The sequence below is a fragment of the Cebus imitator genome, unplaced genomic scaffold, assembly GCF_001604975.1.
Source record: "Cebus imitator isolate Cc_AM_T3 unplaced genomic scaffold, Cebus_imitator-1.0 Scaffold261, whole genome shotgun sequence".
Taxonomy (NCBI): domain Eukaryota; kingdom Metazoa; phylum Chordata; class Mammalia; order Primates; family Cebidae; genus Cebus; species Cebus imitator.
Window position 1 is genome coordinate 3,030,603 of NW_016107576.1, and position 20,925 is coordinate 3,051,527.

The 20,925-nt window shown below is 37.0% G+C and overlaps 1 protein-coding gene across 2 annotated transcripts in view; it reads left to right on the plus strand.

Annotated features, from left to right (window-relative positions):
• Positions 1 to 2,260: 2,260 nt before the first annotated feature.
• Positions 2,261 to 20,925, plus strand: part of LOC108283535 (calcium-activated chloride channel regulator 4-like) — a 37,551-nt gene continuing 18,886 nt past the window's right edge. Inside the window, exons 1-6 of one of the 2 annotated variants that reach the window (XR_005195653.1) lie at positions 2,261 to 6,746; positions 6,830 to 7,007; positions 7,363 to 7,577; positions 15,115 to 15,291; positions 18,754 to 18,944; positions 20,224 to 20,918. Coding sequence is in view for 1 of the 2 variants with exons in the window: in XM_037728299.1 (XP_037584227.1) it covers positions 15,276 to 15,291; positions 18,774 to 18,944; positions 20,224 to 20,457 (421 nt within the window). In the remaining variant the exon portion in view is untranslated. Of the gene's footprint in view, positions 6,747 to 6,829; positions 7,008 to 7,362; positions 7,578 to 12,499; positions 15,292 to 18,753; positions 18,945 to 20,223; positions 20,919 to 20,925 lie in introns of those variants that run through there. The other variant, XM_037728299.1, reaches the window with a different exon arrangement.

The window sequence follows — 20,925 nt, forward strand, 5'->3', positions numbered from 1 at the left end:
CATTCCTGCACTACCCCCACCCTTTCCTTTCGTCTCTCACCCTCCCCTCCGAGTCCAAGAAGGGAGTTTCCTTTTCCTGCCCCTCGACCCAGAGAGCTGCCAGCACAGTTCCCTCCAGCCCTTTTTCTCCCTGAAAGGACTGTCCTAGGCTTGGCAGCCCGCGGGGGGAATGAGGATCGCCAGTTGGCGTTCAGACTTTGCCAAGGCCACGGGAAAGCTAGGGTTGGGGGATTCTCACTCATTTTCAAAATGGGAAGCACCGGCTTTAGATCAAGGAGAGATGCGGGGAGATTCATGCTGTTAGGACTGTAAGTCACAGTAGCATGTTTCACATATGCTTTAAGGGGCAAAGTTGACTACCTGTCGATATTCTGCAATCAAGGAAGAGTCGGTACTAAGGAACTTGGACCATTTCCAGCAGTCATCACCCATATTATGCCAACTCAGGAAATCTGTGAACAGATGTAAATTTCACAACATGACTTATAAACAATCTGGCGTTTAAGTTAATGGCATAGTCACGGTAGCAACAACATTCTCTTTTGTAAAAAGAAAACAAAAATAATATTCTAATATGCATACCAAATTGGCGCTGAAATGTAAATCTGTACTGTTGCTTTACGACTTTCCTTGTCTTTGCCCCAATTTTGTTGGCACAGTTGATACTACATTGTACTATCCTTGGCAAAAAATGGTAGAGCTAGAGCAAGGTAATAGCTGCTTATATTATGAAAAACCTGTCAAGCACTTTGCAATGCATTTGACATATCATCTCCAGTCGTTTCCATAACTTTGCCAGATAGATGTTACTAACCCTTTTTATGCATATGAGGAAGCTGTCTTACAGAGGTTATGAAACTTGCACAGCTAGTAAATAACCAGGTGCTGTCTGACCTTGTACTCCAAGCTGCTTTTCTTCCTGGATAAGCATTCCAGATTTAAGATAGCTAGAATAATAGAATGTTATGGCCTAGAGAGACCTTAAAAATCATCTGGTACAATCTGATCATTTCCGTATCGACAGCAAGTAACACTTTAGAGATGGGAAATTCCTTCTAGCTTTTGATTTCTGAGTTCTAAAATCTGCATGGTGAGTAATAAAGTAGCTGCCTTAACCCTTTTCTTCCCTTCCTTCCCTAAATATGATATGTTGTAAAGACATTGAACCTTTATAGTTAAAATGGTGTTTTGATTTAAATCCACCGGCTTCTAATAGTGAAAGACAAGGTGCGAGAAGAACGAGCGATTGAGGGTCTGAAATGAATTTTGATGTGTGAGACATTTCTATGCTTTTAAGGTTGACTGCAGTAGAGGACTAGAGCCTTGGATATTTTTGTTTGTTCTAGTGCTCATTACCTATATAATTGTAGATGCTTAATGAAGATTTGACACTATATAATGCCACTATTTGACATAGAACTCACACTCCTTAAAGAGAACACATGTACTAGAATTTAGTCTGATTTAAATTGTGGATAGACTCGATTTAAAAAATTAAATCTGGCAAAGTTCTCAAAAGGTGCACTTCCCACAGAATTTTAATTATTTGTTTCAAATTCTTTAGAAAAAAGTTTTAAAATTTATGCTAATCTGTTAGCTATCAAATAATTTTCAGTCTTAAATATTTAAGTGCCTATTGCATGTTTACTTATGACTACTGTGGACACTGGTGATACAGCAATGAATAAAATCAACAAAGTGTCTGCCTCCTGGAGCTTACATTGTAGCAGAAGTTAAGTTTGTAAATATATCAGGTGATGATAAAAAATTAAAAAACATGGCCAGAAGCATAGAATAAAGACAGGGACGGTGGTTGTTATCATGTTATATAGATAGGATGGTCAGGGCAAGTCTTTCTAATGGACATAGTACAGGTAAAAGGCGATTATGACTTAGATTACAGTGGTAGCAGGGAAGGTTCAAAATTATCCAGTATTGGCTGTCGGACTGGCCCTAGGGTATGAGAGAAAGATGAGTCAAGGATGACTCCAAGGTTTTGGCTTGAGCCACTTACTGAGGGAAAATTTTAGGAGAAACAGCTCCTTTAATGTGTCTCTTTATAGTGTGTGTAATTGTTAGAGATACATACTGAAATGTTTATCGATAAACTTATACCATATCTGAGATTTGGGGGGTGGGTGGGTGTGTGTGTGCGCGCACGAGCGCATGTGTGTGTGTCTGAGACGTAGTTTTGCTCTTGTTGCCCAGGCTGGAGTGCAATGGCTCCATCTCAGCTCACTGCAACCTCTACCTCCCCGGTTCAAGTGAATCTCCTGCCTCCGCCTCCCAAGTGTCTGGAATTACAGTCATGCACCACCATGCCCGGCTAGTTTTGTATTTTTTATTAAAGATGAGGTTTCACCATGTTGGTCAGACTGGTCTTTAACTTCTGACCTCCGGTTGTTATCTACCTGCCTTGGCCTCCCAAAGTGCTAGGATTACAGCTGTAAGTCACCACACCCCACTGAGATTTGCTTTTAAATATTTCAGAAGATAAAAAAAAAGAAGTCACTGAAACAACATTAACAGAATGTTGATAGTTGAGGAAGGCTGGTTATGGGTTCAGGAGGTTTCATTATACTATCATACTTTTGTATATGTTTGACATTTTCCACAATACTTTTTAAAGATAAAATTTGTAAGAAAAAAACAGAATGCTTTTAAAATAGAACATGTGAAATTTGGAATGCTGTGTGGTAATTTTCAGCAAAACACTGCTTTCTCATCTCAGTATTTATTTTGTTACTGAGTTCCTACATTTAATTGCGTTGACATCTGTATAATGCCAAAGTACCAAGTTTCATGCTAAGAATAGCTTAAGAGCTATGCCAGTATCTATTTATTCACATTTATAAATAATAATTTTCATTCAAATCAAATTGTACTTTAAAGAATATACCATTCTTTGGTTGGCCATTTGTCTTCTTTTCCATTGTTTTTCATCTTACATAAAAGTTTCTAAGTTAGAATTTAAACATGTTTCTTGTTTTAAAAAAGGTCAGATCAAACTAGTAAAGCACACAGATGAGTCCCATCACCACTCCACTTCCCTTCTTTTAAAATGTGTTTACAAGCCTTGGTACTTTCAAAAGAATGTTAAAGTAGAATGTATAAATGAGTACGAATATTTATTCTTAACTAGTCCATTTGGTTGCTTGTTTTTAAGTTCCTCAAGATGGTAAAATACAAAAGTATCAGGTAATTTACCCTTGCTTATTTGTTATTTAAATAGCGTTTTAAAAGCCATTTATTCTTAGAATCCATCTTTTCAATCCAAACTTCTTAGTTCAGCCTGACATACTCCCTTACAATCTGGTCCTTTATCTCACTTGTATAAACACTGTTTTTCAAATTATTTTTTAATTTCCAAAATATCTTGTACTTATTTTAGGCTTTTGTTCATATAGTTAAAAACTCCTGGAGCGTCCTGTCTGCCTGTTCTTTCCTTTCCTTAAGATACAACTTTATTCATCTGCAAAATGGGAAAAGTAAAAAAAATTAAAAGTAAAATAAAGAATTTTTTTAAAGAAATAGCTTTAACTCCATCTCAGCTGAAAAGGCTTCTTAGACCACAAAAGCTTGTTGTGAAATCCTGAATTATTTTCAATTCTGAGTGATTATGTGGCACCTTTCTTCTAATGAACTATTCTATTTCTTGGAACTCTAAAATTCTGTTACTTTGACTTTCACATCTTTAATAAGTATATGTGCTAAGGCATCAAATCTGTTTCTTACTCCCCTCTCTCGACATCTACCATGGTTAATCCTAACTTTTATGTCATTTTAACCAGGCAAATTACTACCCATATGCAAAGTTTAGTCTTTGAAGGGCCACAATAAGCATATTAAATAATGGTATCTTTATCAGTATTTTCTAACATTATATTTGCTGACCTTGAAGTTAACTAATATCAGTAAAATAACAAACTGTTGAACCTATATTTAAATTAAGCACCTCCTAGGTGCTTGGCATTGAAAGATACAAAGCTGAATAAGTCCCTGTTTCTGCCCTCAAAGACTTCATAATAATAGTCTCAAATTTGTCACTAAATATTCTTTGTGGTAAATAGCCATTTTTTGAACAACTCTTAATTTGATAAATCTTTCAAGTGGATAAAGGAATAAGAGATGTGTTTTTAATTTAGAATTCTTACTGAAGCAAAACTTTGCTCACCATCATTAAAATAAAAGCATATACTTTCTAAAAAGAATTTTTCAAATCACGTTATTTAGGGAGGGAGGGAGTTCATTTTAATTTTCTAAAATTTCCTGTAAACTGATTATTGAAGTTGTACTATGAATTTCATGAACACCAGCTATTTTCTAAGGGATAACATGGGGAGAAATGCCAGATGTAGGTGACGGGAGGATGGAGGCAGCAAACCACGTTGCCATGTATGTACCTATGCAACAATCCTGCATGATCTGCACACATACCCCAGAACCTAAAGTGCAATAAATTTTTTTTTAAATATCATTTTATTTGAACTCCCTCTCTCAAAATTTCCTGAAGTGAAGGACTAAATCTTACACATCTTTATATTTCTTAATACCTAGTATTGCATTGAATATATAGAAAATTATTTAAAATTCTTTCACATAATTAATGCTTACATGTGCTAAGTACCATAAATGAAGTCCTTCATTTTAACATCCCCGAAATTGTATTTGGCCCATAACAGTGTTTCCTGTCTTTTTTTTTTTTTTTTTAATCATAATAGAGAGCAGTTTTAGACATTTTTTTTCTAATCGCATCTAATGGTATTTTAGTACAACAGATGTACCGTGTATCTAATTATATTGGTTATAATATGGAGAGCCATAAACCGTTGTACTATCTAAGACTTTTTAGCCCCAAGAACCAAAACACAAATCCCAGTCTGCTCTGCTTATAGCATATGCTCCCTTATTGTTTCATTGATTTAACATGTTGTGGAATAAGAAGATAATATATTACGTAATATAGCATAATATAATGTAATTTAATGTAATAGGCTTTTTATACACCAAAATATAAATGTTGGTAGTTGTTGAAAATCTAAATCTAAATGTATTTTACAATTGAAAGAGAAGCTTCTTAAAATATTTTGTTACAAAATGTGTCGCTGGAATTATGATCTTGTATTTGAAATACTTTCCCACAGGCAGACTGTTTGTCCATGAGTGGGCTCACCTCCGGTGGGGAGTATTTGATGAATACAATGAAGATCAGCCTTTCTACAGCGCTAAGCCAAAAAAAATTGAAGCAACAAGGCATGGCTATTTAAATTTTCTAAACTGACTTCAGGCTTTTATTTGCTCTTATTTTCCTTACTTTGATTTCTTCCAAAATCAGTCTTAATGCAGACAATATATCACAAAATGATGCTTCCTTTTTTTTTAGAAAGTGTATCTTAAAGTAGTTGATTGCTATTTAAAACATAACATAATTGAGCTTCCAAAGCAAGGCGCCTTGGCTCGCAGAGAGCAAGATTCCATCTCAAAAAGAAAAAAGGAAAAAAAAAAACATACATAATTTCAATGGCAAGCATTTGGTTGGCAATTCAACTTATTTTATACCTCTCTACCATACCTTCCAGAACTCACTTGCACTGATCTTGGGCACTATGTAAATGGATTCACAATATGCTGGGATAAGATCAGAGTTGTTTACATTACAAAACATGGTTAAGTAATGCTAAATGTGGACTGAGTAAGAAATCAAATAGCTTCAAGGAGCCAAGCCAGAACTTCTTGGAGATTATAAATGTTATTTAATAATACCATCTAGCATCATAGTTAATAATAGACTCTCCTTTTGATTATGTGGTCAAAAGAGCAAAATGGTTGGGAAGAATTGGTTCAAAATTAAAATTAGTGCTATTACCTCATCAATGTTAGATGTCCTGCTGGGGCTGAAGACTTGACGTTAATGTGTGAATTGAAAGGTATATGATTTAAATCAAGGTCCTTCCTCTGCCCCATTGCACCAATTTTCAGGCACATATTTTAGAGACTATTACATTTATTCCATTTGTTTATATCATATTCCCCTTAGATGTCTAACTACTGCTGCAGAATATTCATCACGATTTTCCACATAGATAGCTTCATCATGTCCACCTAGTTTGGGGGCAGTAGAAGCATGGACATATTTGAAACTCCCTAAATAACTGAAGAAAAACTATTCATCATTTCCTGAATTTGAACTGAAAACCTATTGAAAAGACAAACTATGTTCACATTCCAGCATATTTGTTGCAATCGTTGCTACCTGTGGCCAGTTACATATATAAAACATATGTCTAAACTGTCTACATCACTTTTTCTTCCACCATCTTTCTTGGCAGCACCTAATCTTCGCTTCCAATCACATTTCACTTTGGATAAAAATGTTCCTTAAACAATCAAAATACTTGTGTCTATGCCATGTACCATTCTTTTGGGAGTATCTTTGGGAAGAAGTCTACAAAGAACTTCAAACTAAAGTGGTACTCAGAGTAAATGATCTCACAAGGTCTCTTTTTCAGGTCCCTACAGCATATTTGCCACCAAAAGACCAGCAGGAGAGATGTCTAAGCAAGAGACCGGCGGCTTTAATACCAGCGGAGAACTTGACCATTGTGTTTCTCTGGAGGCCTCACTTAAATTTTCCCTCTAGAATTCTTAAAAAAAATAGATAATTACTTTGATTGGAGCCCTTACACTCTACTGCCAGGATAGAAAGTACATGGTGCACACAGAAGAATAAACATCTTGATATAAAGGTCATAATTAATAGAACCACTTAGGATTTCTATTAGCGTTAATGATTAAGTTGCCTCAAAGATTAACTGTCATATATTTTCAGGTGTTCCACAGGCATCTCTGGTATAAATAGAGTTTATAAGTGTCAAGGAGGCAGCTGTCTTATTAGAACGTGCAGAGTTGATTCTACAAAAAAACTATATGAAAAAGATTGTCAATTCTTTCCTGATAAAGTGCAAACAGAAGAAGCATCCATAATGTTTATGCAAAGTATTGATTCTGTAAGTATGCTGATAATTGCTTCCAGAATTTATAATCAAATGACATATTGTCATGTTTTTAAAGTAAATGTTCAGGTGACCTAAGGATTACATATATTGAAATAGAGTTCTTTGACCATTGGCTAACACATAGTAAGTGCTGAACTAGTGTTATCTAGTGTTTATCTTATTATTACAGTTATCAGTATTCTTATTATGGTAAATCTGCCTTGTTGTAATATTGATGCTCAGCACATCATATTTCATTCAACAAACAATATATCTGCACAACACATTTAAAAATTTTTCAGATTTGTAGTTTGATTTCAAATGCATGGTGTATTTAAATTATTTTTTCATTTTATTAACCTTTTAGGTTGTTGAATTCTATAATGAAAAAAACCATAATCAAGAAGCTCCAAGCCTACAAAACATAAAGTGCAATTTTAGGAGTACATGGGAGGTGATCAGCAATTCTGAGGGTTTTAAAAACACAACACTCATGGTGACACCACCTTCTCCACCTGTCTTCTCATTGCTGACGATCAAAGAATTGTGTGCTTACTTCTTCATAAGTCTGTAAGCATGGCGGTAGGTTCATTTTTTCTGGATATGGGGATGTGGGATATTTGAAGATCTGAGAACACACTAAACTCTATCTGCACCTAGATTGTTCTAAATTGCAAGGTGGCATAAAGTACCATCATTGCCTGCGATCATGACTTCAAGATATTGCAGCAAAATATCATAGTAAAAGAAAGATGCCAATATAATCAAAAATACCTAATCCAAAGGTCACTTCCTCCTTGATTTCCTCCAGAAAATGGACGGGGCTTCTAGACTGGCTAAAGCCCTTCTATTGATTCCCAACAATGCCCTGCACATACCTCTATTACTGTATATTATATTTATGTTACACATTTCTCTTCCACTAGCCTAGGAGATCTTCTAAGACTTGGAACCATGTTTTATTCATTTTTTTTATCCCCGTTGCCTAGAATAAAGTTAATCACATATGGGTGATCAATAAATAATTGTTGAAATGAATAGATGGCAAACAAGTAAATGCAATGTGATAAGAAACCAGAAAAATGGCACATTTAAGGCATAACAATGCATGCTGAAGAACAGCAATAAGGTCTTCAGCAAATGGGGGGAAGTATTAAAAAGGGCAGAGAATGAGAAAGCTGAAGGAATCGAGCCACTATAATGCAGGTAGTGGAGGGAGCATGTAAAATGAAGATATAGAAGATTTTCATTGTCGTTTGGTTCAGGGAGTTCAGAAGGAAATGTAGGCATAAGTTGGTGAGGAGTAACAGATCAATATGGTGATAAGGACTAGAGAAGACAAACATGTGAAGAAGCTTACACCCTAGACAATCACCTTTGAAAGAGGGCTGGGTCCTGAGGGTTATCAAAGAGCCAATTCCAATAAACCCATTGGTGGAAAGCAGGCAGCGAGAGGTTAGGAACAGAAAGAGAAAGTGGGAAGATAGGGGCTTGGCCTCTCTCAATTTAAAGCGAAGCTTGGGTTAAGTTTTACCTTTTGAGCAGTGTACTTTCCAGTGGATGGAGTGATTCCAGTCTCTGGTTGGAGTTTACAATCGTCTGGTTTGATTTATAGGCTTGGGAGTATGGTTTTATCTGAAGACAAAAGGCACAGAAGCTCCCAGGAGTAATTAGAGAGTCTCTAAAATGTGTATCCTCATCCCAATTTCAACTCAATCCCCACCCTAGCTTCCACTTCTAACTTGGGTACATCAGCTATAAATAAAAGCCTGTGCTCCTTACTATGCAAATGTGTCCAATAATACACACCACCTTTTTTTAATTTTGTCAATTCGTTAACAACATTGACTACTATTCACAGAAAATCTTTTTTTTTTTTTTTTTTTTTTTTTTTTTTTTTTTTTTTTTTTTTTTTTTTTTTTTTTTTTTTTTTTTTTTTTTTTTTTTTTTTTTTGAGACGGAGTTTCACTCTTGTTACCCAGGCTGGAGTGCAATAGCGCGATCTCGGCTCACCGCAACCTCCGCCTCCTGGGTTCAGGCAATTCTCCTGCCTCAGCCTCCTGAGTAGCTGGGACTACAGGCATGCGCTACCATGCCCAGCTGATTTTTTGTATTTTTAGTAGAGACGGGGTTTCACCATGTTGACCAGGATGGTCTCGATCTCTTGACCTTGTGATCCACCCGCCTCGGCCTCCCAAAGTGCTGGGATTACAGGCTTGAGCCACCGCGCCCGGCACAGAAAATCTTATCAATGAATTCTGTTCATTCATTTTATGTGATCTTCTATTATTTTCCAGTCAAAAATCACTTGTTTGTTTTTCTTGTCTTTTTGATCTAGAGCTATAACCGCCTGAATCGAATGAATCAAGCAGCAATACAATTCCTGCTGCAGACTGTTGAAAATGGATCCTGGGTGGGGATGGTTCACTTTGATAGTACTACCACTATTATAAATAAGCTAATCCAAATAATAAGCAGCCATGAAAGAAATACACTCTGGAAAAGTTACCTACATATGCTCAGGGAGGAAATTCCATCTGCTCTGGAATTAAATCTGCATTTCTGGTGAAAATCTTACTGCAAATATATTTTGTTTTTTGTTTCTTTTCAGGAGATTGTCATGTTAAGTGCTGCTGCACATGCTTGCTGCCTAATTTTAACATAAGTAATCCTAAGAAGCACAGGACTAAGTATATAGAAAAAAATTCTCTTGATGTTTTAATGGATCAGTCAATCAATGAACAACCCATGGGTGAATAAGCAACTATAAATTTGCCACTCACTTATAAGCCAAGGAAGTCAGGGACTTTGCTGTCTTGTTACCATGCAGTAGTCAGTGCTTGAAAAATGTTAGTTAAATAAGTGTGCTTAGATGCAAAAGCCATCAATTTTGGGGCAGTGACACAGATGACATAGTATGATTCCACTTTAAGCTAGTTCTCATTTGAGCTTCTGTAACATTCCGCTAGGGCAAACTATTGTACCTCCTAAAGCAGATGTAGCAGGACTGTGAGTCATATTTAGGGTAAGACATATGAGTTAGAACATAAACTTTGACATCAGAGTACTGGATGTGCTACTTACTAACTGTGTAATCTTAGGCTAACATTTCAGTCTCTTTGGACTCTCAGTGCCTTTTCTATACAGTATAAGAAATAGGAATGCCTACCTCATAGAATAATTATAAGGATTATGTGAAATGATACATTTACATACTTAGAACAATATTTACTATATTATATAGTAAATATATAGTTCAAATATATGTAATGTATAATAATTTATCATAAGTATATAATTATTTATAATAAATATATGTATAATTATCATGAACATTATTTTTAGCCAAATAGTCATCTTGAGCCCACAAATAATTATGTCATTTTACTATTAAGAAATCTTCACTGTCTAAAGGGACAGATTCAAGATGGCCAATTAGGAGTAGCTCAGGATTGCAGCTCCCAGCGAAAGTGCGGAGGGTGAGTGGATGCCACATTTCCAGATGGATTTTTATTGCCCACAGACCAGGAGATTCCCAGGTGGAGGAGCCCCACAGGTTGCCAGCGCGGCTGTCTTGGCCGGCGCACCTATTTTGGCCAGCGCGGCTGTTTAGGCGCGGCGGTTCTCCGCACAAAATAGACGGGTTCGGGCACTGTTTTAGCTGGTGATTGGAGCTCCTAGGAGACAGAGTGGCCATTCAACTCATAGAAAAGGAGACTAAAACAGGGACTCAGGCCAGGAGATTCCCAGGCAAAAAAGCACCACGAATCTCAGCGCAGCTGTGTCAGCTGGCGCAGTGGGTCACTGCATGGGAAATCACACCGATCAAACTGCCATTAACGATTGCTATAAAGAGAATAAAATACCTAGGAATACAACTAACAAGGAACATAAAGGACCTCTTCAAGGAGAACTACAAACCACTGCTCAACGAAGTAAGAGAGGACACAAACAGATGGAGAAACATTCCACATTCATGGTTAGGAAGAATCAATATCGTGAAAATGGCCATACTGCCCAAAGTAATTTACAGATTCAATGCTATCCCCATCAAGCTACCAATGACCTTCATCACAGAACTGGAAAAAATCACCTTAAACTTCATATGGAACCAAAAGAGAGCCCACATAGCCAAGTCAATTCTAAGCAAAAAAGAACAAATCCGGAGGCATCACACTACTGGACTTCAAACTATACTACAAGGCTACAGGAATCAAAACAGCATGGTACTGGTACCAAAACAGGGACACAAACCAATGGAACACAACAGAAGCCCCAGAAGAAGCACTACACATCTACAACCATCTGATCTTTGACAAACCTGGCAAAAACAAGCAATGGGGAAAGGGCTCCATGTTTAATAAATGGTGATGGGAAAACTGGCTAGCCATGTGCAGAAAGCAGAAACTGGACCCCTTCCTGACACCTTACACTAAAATCAACTCCAGATGGATTAAAGACTTAAACATAAGACCTAACACCATAAAAACCCTAGAAAAAAACCTAGGCAAAACTATTCAGGACATAGGCATAGGCAAGGACCTCATGACCAAAACACCAAAAGCATTGGCAGTAAAAGCCAAAATAGACAAATGGGACCTAATTAAACTCCACAGTTTCTACACAGCGAAAGAAACAGTCATTAGAGTGAATCGGCAACCAACAGAATGGGAAAAAATTTTTGCAATCTACCCATCTGACAAAGGTCTAATATCCAGAATCTACAAAGATCTAAAACAGATTTACAAGAAAAAAACAAGCCCATTCAAAAGTGGGCGAAGGATATGAACAGACACTTTACAAAAGAAGACATACAAGAGGACAACAAACATATGAAAAAATGCTCATCATCACTGGTTATTAGAGAAATGCAGATCAAAACTACATTGAGATACTATCTCACACCAGTTAGAATGGCGATCATTAAAAAATCGGGAGACAACAGACGCTGGAGAGGATGTGGAAAAATAGGAACACTTTTACACTGTTGGTGGGAGTGTAAATTAGTTCAACCATTGTGGAAGACAGTGTGGCAAGGACCTAGAAATAGAAATTCCATTTGAGCCAGCAATCCCATTACTGGGTATATATCCAAAGGATTATAAATCGTTCTACTATAAGGACACATGCACACAAATGTTCATTGTGGCACTGTTTACAATACCAAAGACCTGGAACCAACCCAAATGCCTATCGATGATAGACTGGACAGGGAAAAATGTGGCACATATACACCATGTAATACTATGCAGCCATAAAAAACAATGAGTTCATGTCCTTTGTAGGGACATGGATGAAATTGGAAACCATCATTCTCAGCAAAATGACACAAGAACAGAAAATCAAACACCGCATGTTCTCACTCATAAGTGGGTGTTGAACAATGAGAACACATGGACAAAGGGAGGGGAGCATCACACACTGGGGTCTGTTGGGGGGGGAATAGGGGAAGGACAGCAGGGTGTGGGGAGATGGGGAGAGAGAACATGGGGAGAAATGCCAGATATAGGTGATGGGGAGAAAGGCAGCAAATCACACTGCCATGTGTGTACTTATGCAACAACCCTGCATGTTCTTCACATGTACCCCAAAACCTAAAATGCAATTAAAAAAAAATAAATATTCACTGTCGCTTCACAGTCTACAAAATTGTCTCAATTTCTCAGTTTGACATTACTAAAAAGTCTCCCCAATGCAGTAAAATTGCCCTCAGGTATCTTTACTGCCTTATTTCTCAATTCTCCCCACTCTGTTTTATTCTTCTATTTAAAATGCTTCCTTCCCCTACCCCAACGCCTGTCTCTGCATGTTAAAATTCTACCAATCCTTCAAAATCCTTTCTCTTTCATGTAGCTTCCCTTATACTCCTGACCCAATTGAATCTCTCTTCCATGAATTGCATAACATTTTAGTTTAAGTTTGTAACATAAAGTCCTGCATTCAAATCACAATTGCCACTTACTAACTTTTTGACCCTAAACATGATTCTTATCCTCTCTAGTCTTCAATTACCTCATCAGTAGAATAGGATAATTAAAGCTAGCACATAGGGTTGCTCGTGTTTTAATTTATTCAAAATACAAACATGTTTTAATTTATTGACCAAGCAAAGCTTTTTCACTCTTGTGGAATATTTATATAAGTAGGGAACAGATAATAAATAGATAGATAAAAACAAGAACTGTAGATTATGTAGTGTTGTGAATAAACCGAACAAGGAGATGTGACAGAATAACAGGGAAAGGAGAATTACTTTGGTCAGAGAGGCCAATGAGGCCTTCACTAAAAAGTAATATTTAAGCTCTGATTTGAAGGATGAGAAGAAGCCAGTGGTTGGTTCAGTTAGAAAGGAAAGTGCAAAAGTGCCATAGGAAAAAGGTGAGAAAAAACTAGATTATTTTAAGAAATGATAGAAGCTAGTGGCACTGGAGTTTGGCAAATGAGGGGGTATGAAATGTGGTCGAAGAAGTAGACAATGACTAGATCTTTCAAAATTTCAAAAATAAGAGGCTTGTAGTTTGTTTCAAGAACAACAGAAAGCTCCCGAATGCTTTAAAGTGTCAGAGTTTGATAATCTATTTATGTCCCAGGAAGATGATTCCAATTGCCCTGAATAAAACAAATTGTAGGCAGTAAGAGTGGTAATAGGAAGACACTTTGGGAGCTTGGATTTGGATTAAATTATACAATGTATAAAACACAGTTAACACATAGCAAGTATTCAATAAACTGTTAACACTACATTGTTATTTCTCTTGAACTATAGAACATTCTGTGGTAAATACATATTAGTTTTGTCTTTGTTGTTCATCTGTAGATCTCCTCAGTCTCTGTCACAAAGCTCCGTAAACACTGTTAAATTGAACCCAGTTATTTATTAATATAGGAATGTAGTTCCTACTGAATCCCCAGCACAGTGACTGACACATTGTAAATGCTTGCTAAATAAATGCATGCAAGAAAAGGAAAGATGAAAGAGAGAACTCTGCTTCATCTTTGGATGTTCCTTTTGTACTTAAATGCATGGGAGAAGTGTAATGGTGATGCTACAAATGCCTTAAATGTATAAAAGTATTTTCCTATCTTTTTGTTTGGTTTCAATGCATGTCAGAGAATATTTCCCATATATTGCAATGTATGTATTAGTCATTCTTTGCCTCAAAACATGCAAAAATGTCATAAGGGTAGTCAATTTATCCCCTGATCCAGCTTTCTTAGGGATTTCTACATTCCAAACCCTCTTCTGCACATTTCCACAAACACCTCCACTCCATGCCAAAGAAAGCCACTGATAATCTGTCATTTGTTGCCTCTTGGCCTGGACTCAGTGTCTCAAAATGGTGCTCCAAGATGCCACTACCAATTAAAAGTGTCAAAGAAAATGAAATATAGTTGTCATCCTGCGCTAAGTTCTCTTTATCCTCTTTTATAGGCACCTAGATTCAAAACTTTGAGTTTCAAACTGTTTGGCATTTAGGAAAAGGATTCAAGCTACAAATATAATTTTTGTGCATTATTTGAGCATCACCAATATGCTTAGTTCTGTGCCAATTATTATTAGAAGTAAATCAAAGTTGCATAACAAGGTCCCTAACCACATGCTTAGAACTTTCCATATTTTTTCTTTATAAGTATAGTGAGGGTTTACTAATTTGTAATCACTGACTTTGAAAATGTTGAAGTGGATTCTTAAGCCATCTAGCTATAAGTGCAACAGACTTTATAAACTGAAGGCTTATCTGTCAGAGGGCAGTCCAATCAAAGAAAACAGAACACTATTTAATGTCATATACCGTGATTATACCTTCGATGTCTGGTTGACCTGAGTTTCCCAGGTTGAGATGTTATCATCATTTAGTCTAGACAGGATTTTCCAAAGCCTGGTCCCACCTAATTCATTTAAATGAATATTTCCTGCTGCAGATAGTTAAAAAATAATAATAATAATGTTTAACTTCCCCAAAAAAAAGTTGCTTGAAAATTCTTATTTTGAAATAGAGGCCATCTCCTATTCTGCATAACTTGTGTTTATTTTCTCTGTGATTTTTTTCTTATTTCCCATTGGTCTATTTGATCTCGGAATGCCTGTTGGTAACTGTGCTCTGAATTACCTTTACAGGTGATTGGAGAGCTATACTCCCAACTCAATGGATCTGAAATTGTGCTGCTGACTGATAGGGAGGATAACATTGCAAGTTCTTGTATTGATGAAGTAAAACAAAGTGGGGCCATTGTTCATTTTATCGCTTTGGAAAAAGATGCTGATGAAGAGTAATAGAGATGAGCAATATAACAGGTAAAACATGGTTCATTTATTCCAAGCCCTCAATATCAATGTGTAAATGTAAAGGCTAAGAGTTCAACAACTTCTCTTGAGTTTCTGCGCTGGAGGCACTGAAGCAGGGGACCAGACCCAATCTGTTCTCATAGCACTTGGAGTAAACACAGAAACTCTTAATGAAATAACATACTCAGGTAACATTCCTTCATAACAGAGGAATATAGAAGAATAAAGTTCTATGTGAGCAGAGGAAGCCATTAAATTACTAGAGTTGTATACATCCAGGGAAAGGAAGCATGAGAAACTAGCTAAATTCTGAGCCGGGCTTTGAACAAGGTGTTGAATTTCTCTGGGTAGAAAAAATGGTAAGAAAAGATGATCAGGTCAATGGCAAAAAACATCATGTTGGGGTGACAATGCAAGGCATGTGGCAGGAAAGGTGAAAATCCGTGAGACCAGAGCATAAGCTGTCAGGTGGGTGTACGTGATTAACAGAAGCTCAGGCTGAAAAGATCTACATAACAATGAAGTTTTTATATAAACATTAACTATGGTAGCTGTTATTTTAGACACACAGACATATGATGAAAATGGATTACGTATTTCTAATACCTTCTTAAACATAGTAGAGAATATATAATTTATGACATGATATAAATTATGTTGAACTGGCTTCTAATGATACTAAATATATGCTTGCTTTTTAATGCTTATACAAAATCACATCATTTTAAAGTGCTTTCATGGCCATTGTAAAATTTATTTCTATTCCAAGTAGCACCTTAAAAGTAGTAGTATTGGCCGGGCGCGGTGGCTCAAGCCTGTAATCCCAGCACTTTGGGAGGCCGAGGCGGGTGGATCACGAGGTCAAGAGATCGAGACCATCCTGGTCAACATGGTGAAACCCCATCTCTACTAAAAATACAAAAAAATTAGCTGGGCATGGTGGTGCGTGCCTGTAATCCCAGCTACTCAGGAGGCTGAGGCAGGAGAATTGCCTGAACCCAGGAGGCGGAGGTTGCGGTGAGCCGAGATCGCGCCATTGCACTCCAGCCTGGGTAACAAGAGCGAAACTCCGTCTCAAAAAAAAAAAAGTAGTAGTATTTTGGATTTATCGCTCTTGCTTTCCATTTTTCTATCTGTTCATTGCCAGTTATTGTGATGATACCTAAATATATTTTGGATAATTGTGCAGGTAATTCACAGGTTTTTATGAGTAAGCCAATATTTTCCTAACTCAACATGTCATGAGTCCCTGTGGCATTGTGGGGCAGTAAGACAGGCAACAGAATTGATGCAGATTAAGGAGGAATCGCAGGACCAGCAGGAAATTTGATCTAGGTAAAACCTACAGAGTACTTAGCAAATGTCTTGCATGTGGTAAGCACTCAATCAGTGTCTTTGGGCTGGGCACAGTGGTTCAGGTATATAATCCTAGTAGTTTGAGAGGCCTAGGTGGGCAGATCACTTGAGGTCAGGAGTTCAAGACTAGCCTGGAAAACATGGTTAAAACCGATTTCTACTAGAAATACAAAAAATTAGCCAGGTGTGGTGGCATACACTTGTAATCCCAGCTGCTTGGGAGGCTGAGGCCGGAGGATTGCTTGAATCTGAGAGGTGGAGATTGCAGTGAGCCAAGATTATACCACCACATTCCAGCCTGGGCGACAGAGAGAGACTCCATCTCAGCAAAAACAAAAATACCCAAAAAATCAGTAAATACAAATTTAAAAGTTTTTGGGTTTTGAGTGATTTTTTTGTTTGTGTTTTAAGACAAGGTCTCACTCTGTCACACAGGCTGGATGGAGTTCGGTAGCGCCATCTCAGCTCACTGCACCCTCTGCCTCCCAGGCTCAAGCAGTCCTCCTACCTCAGCATCCCAAGTAGCTGGGTTACAGGTGTGCACCACCATGCTCAGCTAATTTTTTAAATTTTTTGTAGAGAAAAGGTCTACAAAAAAAAAAGGTCTACAAAAGAGAAAAGATCTCACTATATTGCCCCAGCTGTTCTCAAACTCCTGGGCTTAAGCCAGCCTCCCACCTCAGCCTCCCAAATTGCTAGGATTACAAGAATGAGCCACCATGCTTAGCCATACATGTTATTTTTTGTCATCATTATTGTTTGTCATCCAGGCAGCCAACATCTGTCACCACTTAGGAAGGTCTTATTCAGGAGGCTTAGGATAGCATCAAGAAATACTGGCTAGAGAGGGTGAAACACAAGCAAACTAGATGTGATGAAGTGATAGAACTTGAGTCCCTGGCAGGGAAAGAAAGCAGGAGTAATTCTAAACAACTGGAGCAAAGTATAAATATAGTCATTAGGACTGGGGCCCAGGGCAGCTGGCACTGCCACAGGAGACGAGGACTCATCACTGAGGCATCAGATACCAGGTCTGGCTGGTAGGAATCAAGATACAGTGTTGACCATACTCTGTCTCCCCGGTCTGTACATATGGGTGATGCCTAAAACCCCTCTCCCTAGATTCTGTATTGTTCTAGGAACAGAATCTTCTGTTAAGAGGTTTATGAGCAAGGAAATAACTGTATTGATAGGCACCCGAGTTTTCTATCAGTATATTTCGCAATGTAACTTATTCAATCACATTATAATCACATCTTAAAATAGAGTTGCCCCTGAGAAAAACTGAGAAGGTAAATTTGTTGTTCTGTGTACCTCAATGTCTTCTTCAGATTAACCAATATTTCCATAACTACCCTTTGCCTCTTTTTCCCCTTTCTGCAAATCTATACTACATTAAAACTTAAATTCACCATACTTCCCTTTTCAACATTTTGCTAGATGACCATTTAGCTAATTGGGGAAATTTGCTAATTTGGAATGCCTTAACCTGAGATGGTATTGGTGATTAACAATGCCATACAGCAGACGTTCTTTAGTGTTCAAATGTCTTTAGTCTGCAGACAAACTTCAGTGTGCAAAGGAGTCATCTTGAGGGCTTGTAAGAACACAGAATGCTGGGACCTTTCCCTAGGAAGTCTGGGAAATTTATATCTCTAAAAATATCAAAATTTAGTAATTTTAGTTGACTGTTAAGAGAATTAAATCTTACGCAAAGATAGGATTTTTCCTTAGTAGAGGCCCTTTTGATTTAAACAGAGAGACGACATAATTAATGTGTTTAGATAAAGCAAGCTGAAAACAAGTGGTGGAGAAATTATAAGAGTACTATGTGAAATATTCTGTATATGAATGAATAAGGACAGAAAGGTGATGTATTTAGGCATTTATTATGCATACATAAATATCAATGTTTGTATGTGTGTTATATAGATAGAATAGATATCAAAATAGCTCAAAGATATTAATTCAACAATATATTGTTTTGGCAGAATATAATGAAAATATTTTCCAAAGGATCAATCTCAAAATATTGAGCCTAATCTAGAGAATATGCTTATAGAGGCCAATTGTTTGTCTTAGAAAATGCATACATTTCTCTTTACAATACTTTAGTCCTTCATTTCTATAACAAGATGCTGATTCTTTCAAGAATGATGGGGTCTACTCCAGATATTTTACAGCATATACAGAAAATGGCAGATACAGCTTAAAAGTACGGGCTCACGGAGGAACAAACACTGCCAGGCTAAGCTTACGGCATCCACTGAATAGAGCTGCATACATACCAGGCTGGGTAGTAAACGGTGAGTATTCATGATATTTATAATCCAGTGATAGTTTGGGTAATATTGTGATTTGATATAATGAAGGCTTCAAACAGTCTGTTTCCCTGGTGGAATAAACTTTATTCCTGATGGAATAAAGCTCTCAGTCAGACTACGATTTGTCTCTAAATTAATCTAAGCCTTGGTTCAATGTCTGGCACCTAGTAAGCACTCAAGCACTCAAAAAGTTCAGTTATTATTTTTTAATCTTTCAATTTAGGTTTGGGGGTACATGTGCAGGTTGGTTGTATAGGTAAATTCGTGTCATGGGGGTTTGTTGTACAGATTATTTCATCGCCCAGGTACTAAACCTAGTACCCAGTAGTTATTTTTTCTGCTCCTCTCCTTCTTCCCCACCTCTACCCTCAAGTAGGCCCCAGTGTCTGTTGTTACCTGCTTTGTGTCTGTGAATACTCATCATCTAGCTTCCACTTATAAATGAGAATATGCAGTATTTTGGTTTTTTGTTCCTGCGTTAGTTTGCTGAGGATAATGGCCTCCAGCTCCATCCATGTTCCTGCAAAAGACATGATCTCATTCAAAAACATACATAAGATGTTCCAAACTATGTTAGTTTGGAACATCTTATGTATATCAACAATAATATGCCCAATTTTCAGCTCAAGATGAAGGAAAGAGGCCAATTTATGAGCATAAGCACAAACCAGTGCAGAATTTATCCTTCAGATAATGTATACTATAAGAGTAAACATTTATTTGGAATTTTAATAAGTCAAAAAGAAAAAAATATGTACAGTAAAGTGATGTAAGAATTAAGAATTCATTCTTTGCTAGTTTTTTGTTATTTAGTAACTTACCACTTTTAGGGGCTTTCTGCTAGCAATTGGAATACAATCAGAAGAATTTTTCCTTAGCACTTGCAGCATGGAGGGAGGGTCCTAGCACAAGTGGGTGGAGGAGAACTGGTAATGATTTTTCCAGGTATATTCCCAGAGAGCGGATAATTCAAGAGGTAAAGCAATTCCTTTTTTTAAAAAGGCACATATTGAATTATATAATATTACTCTCATCCAGTGTAGCCTTAATTCTAAAGCAATTTATTATCTCATTCTGTCCTACAATATCCTAGCAAAAATTCTGTCACCAATTGGATGCTTATGATTGTCACAAAACTTAGTAAAAATGTGACTGTATATATTTTTAAAAAAGGAAAAGACAAGTGGGGTGCAGAAGGTGATTGAATTCTAAAAAATACCAGCAGTTTTGCCCATCATAAACCAGGAAATGTGTAATGCAGGGGAAATTGAAGCAAATCCACCAAGACCTGAAAATAATGAGGATACTCAGTTCACCTTGGAGAATTTCAGCCAAACAGCGTCCGGAGGTGCATTTGTGGTATCACAAGTCCCAAGCCTTCCCTTGCCTGACCTATACCTACCAAGTCAAATCACAGACCTTGATGCCACACCTCATGAGGATGAGATTGTTCTTACATGGACAGCACCAGGAGATGATTTTGATGTTGGAAAAGGTAAGGACGAAGTGTCATGTGATTTTGACTTAAGTGAAAAGTGCTAATTGCAAAAACGAGGGTGTAAGAGTCAGTGAGGGGAGAATGGTTTTAAATTGATAGCAAGTATTAATTTTATAATCTGATATTTTTCAATCAAGTCACACATTTTAACATGGTCCTACTTTTTATACAGGGAAGGTAACAGTTTGCAGAGCTTAAGATCAGAATTCAGCTTTTATTAAAAAAATGAGTAAGGCTTTTGATATGAGTATTTGCTTTGCATAACTAGACATTGTTGAGAATAAATAAAAGGAAATAAATATGCTGTACTCCAGTCTCTAAATTACTTGTAACTTTTTTCTTAGTTCAACATTATATCATAAGTGGAAGTATCCTTGATCTAAGAGACAGTTTTTTTTTTTGTTTTGTTTTGTTTTGTTTTGTTTTTTTCCCATTTATTTATTTTATTGTATTTTAGGTTTGGGG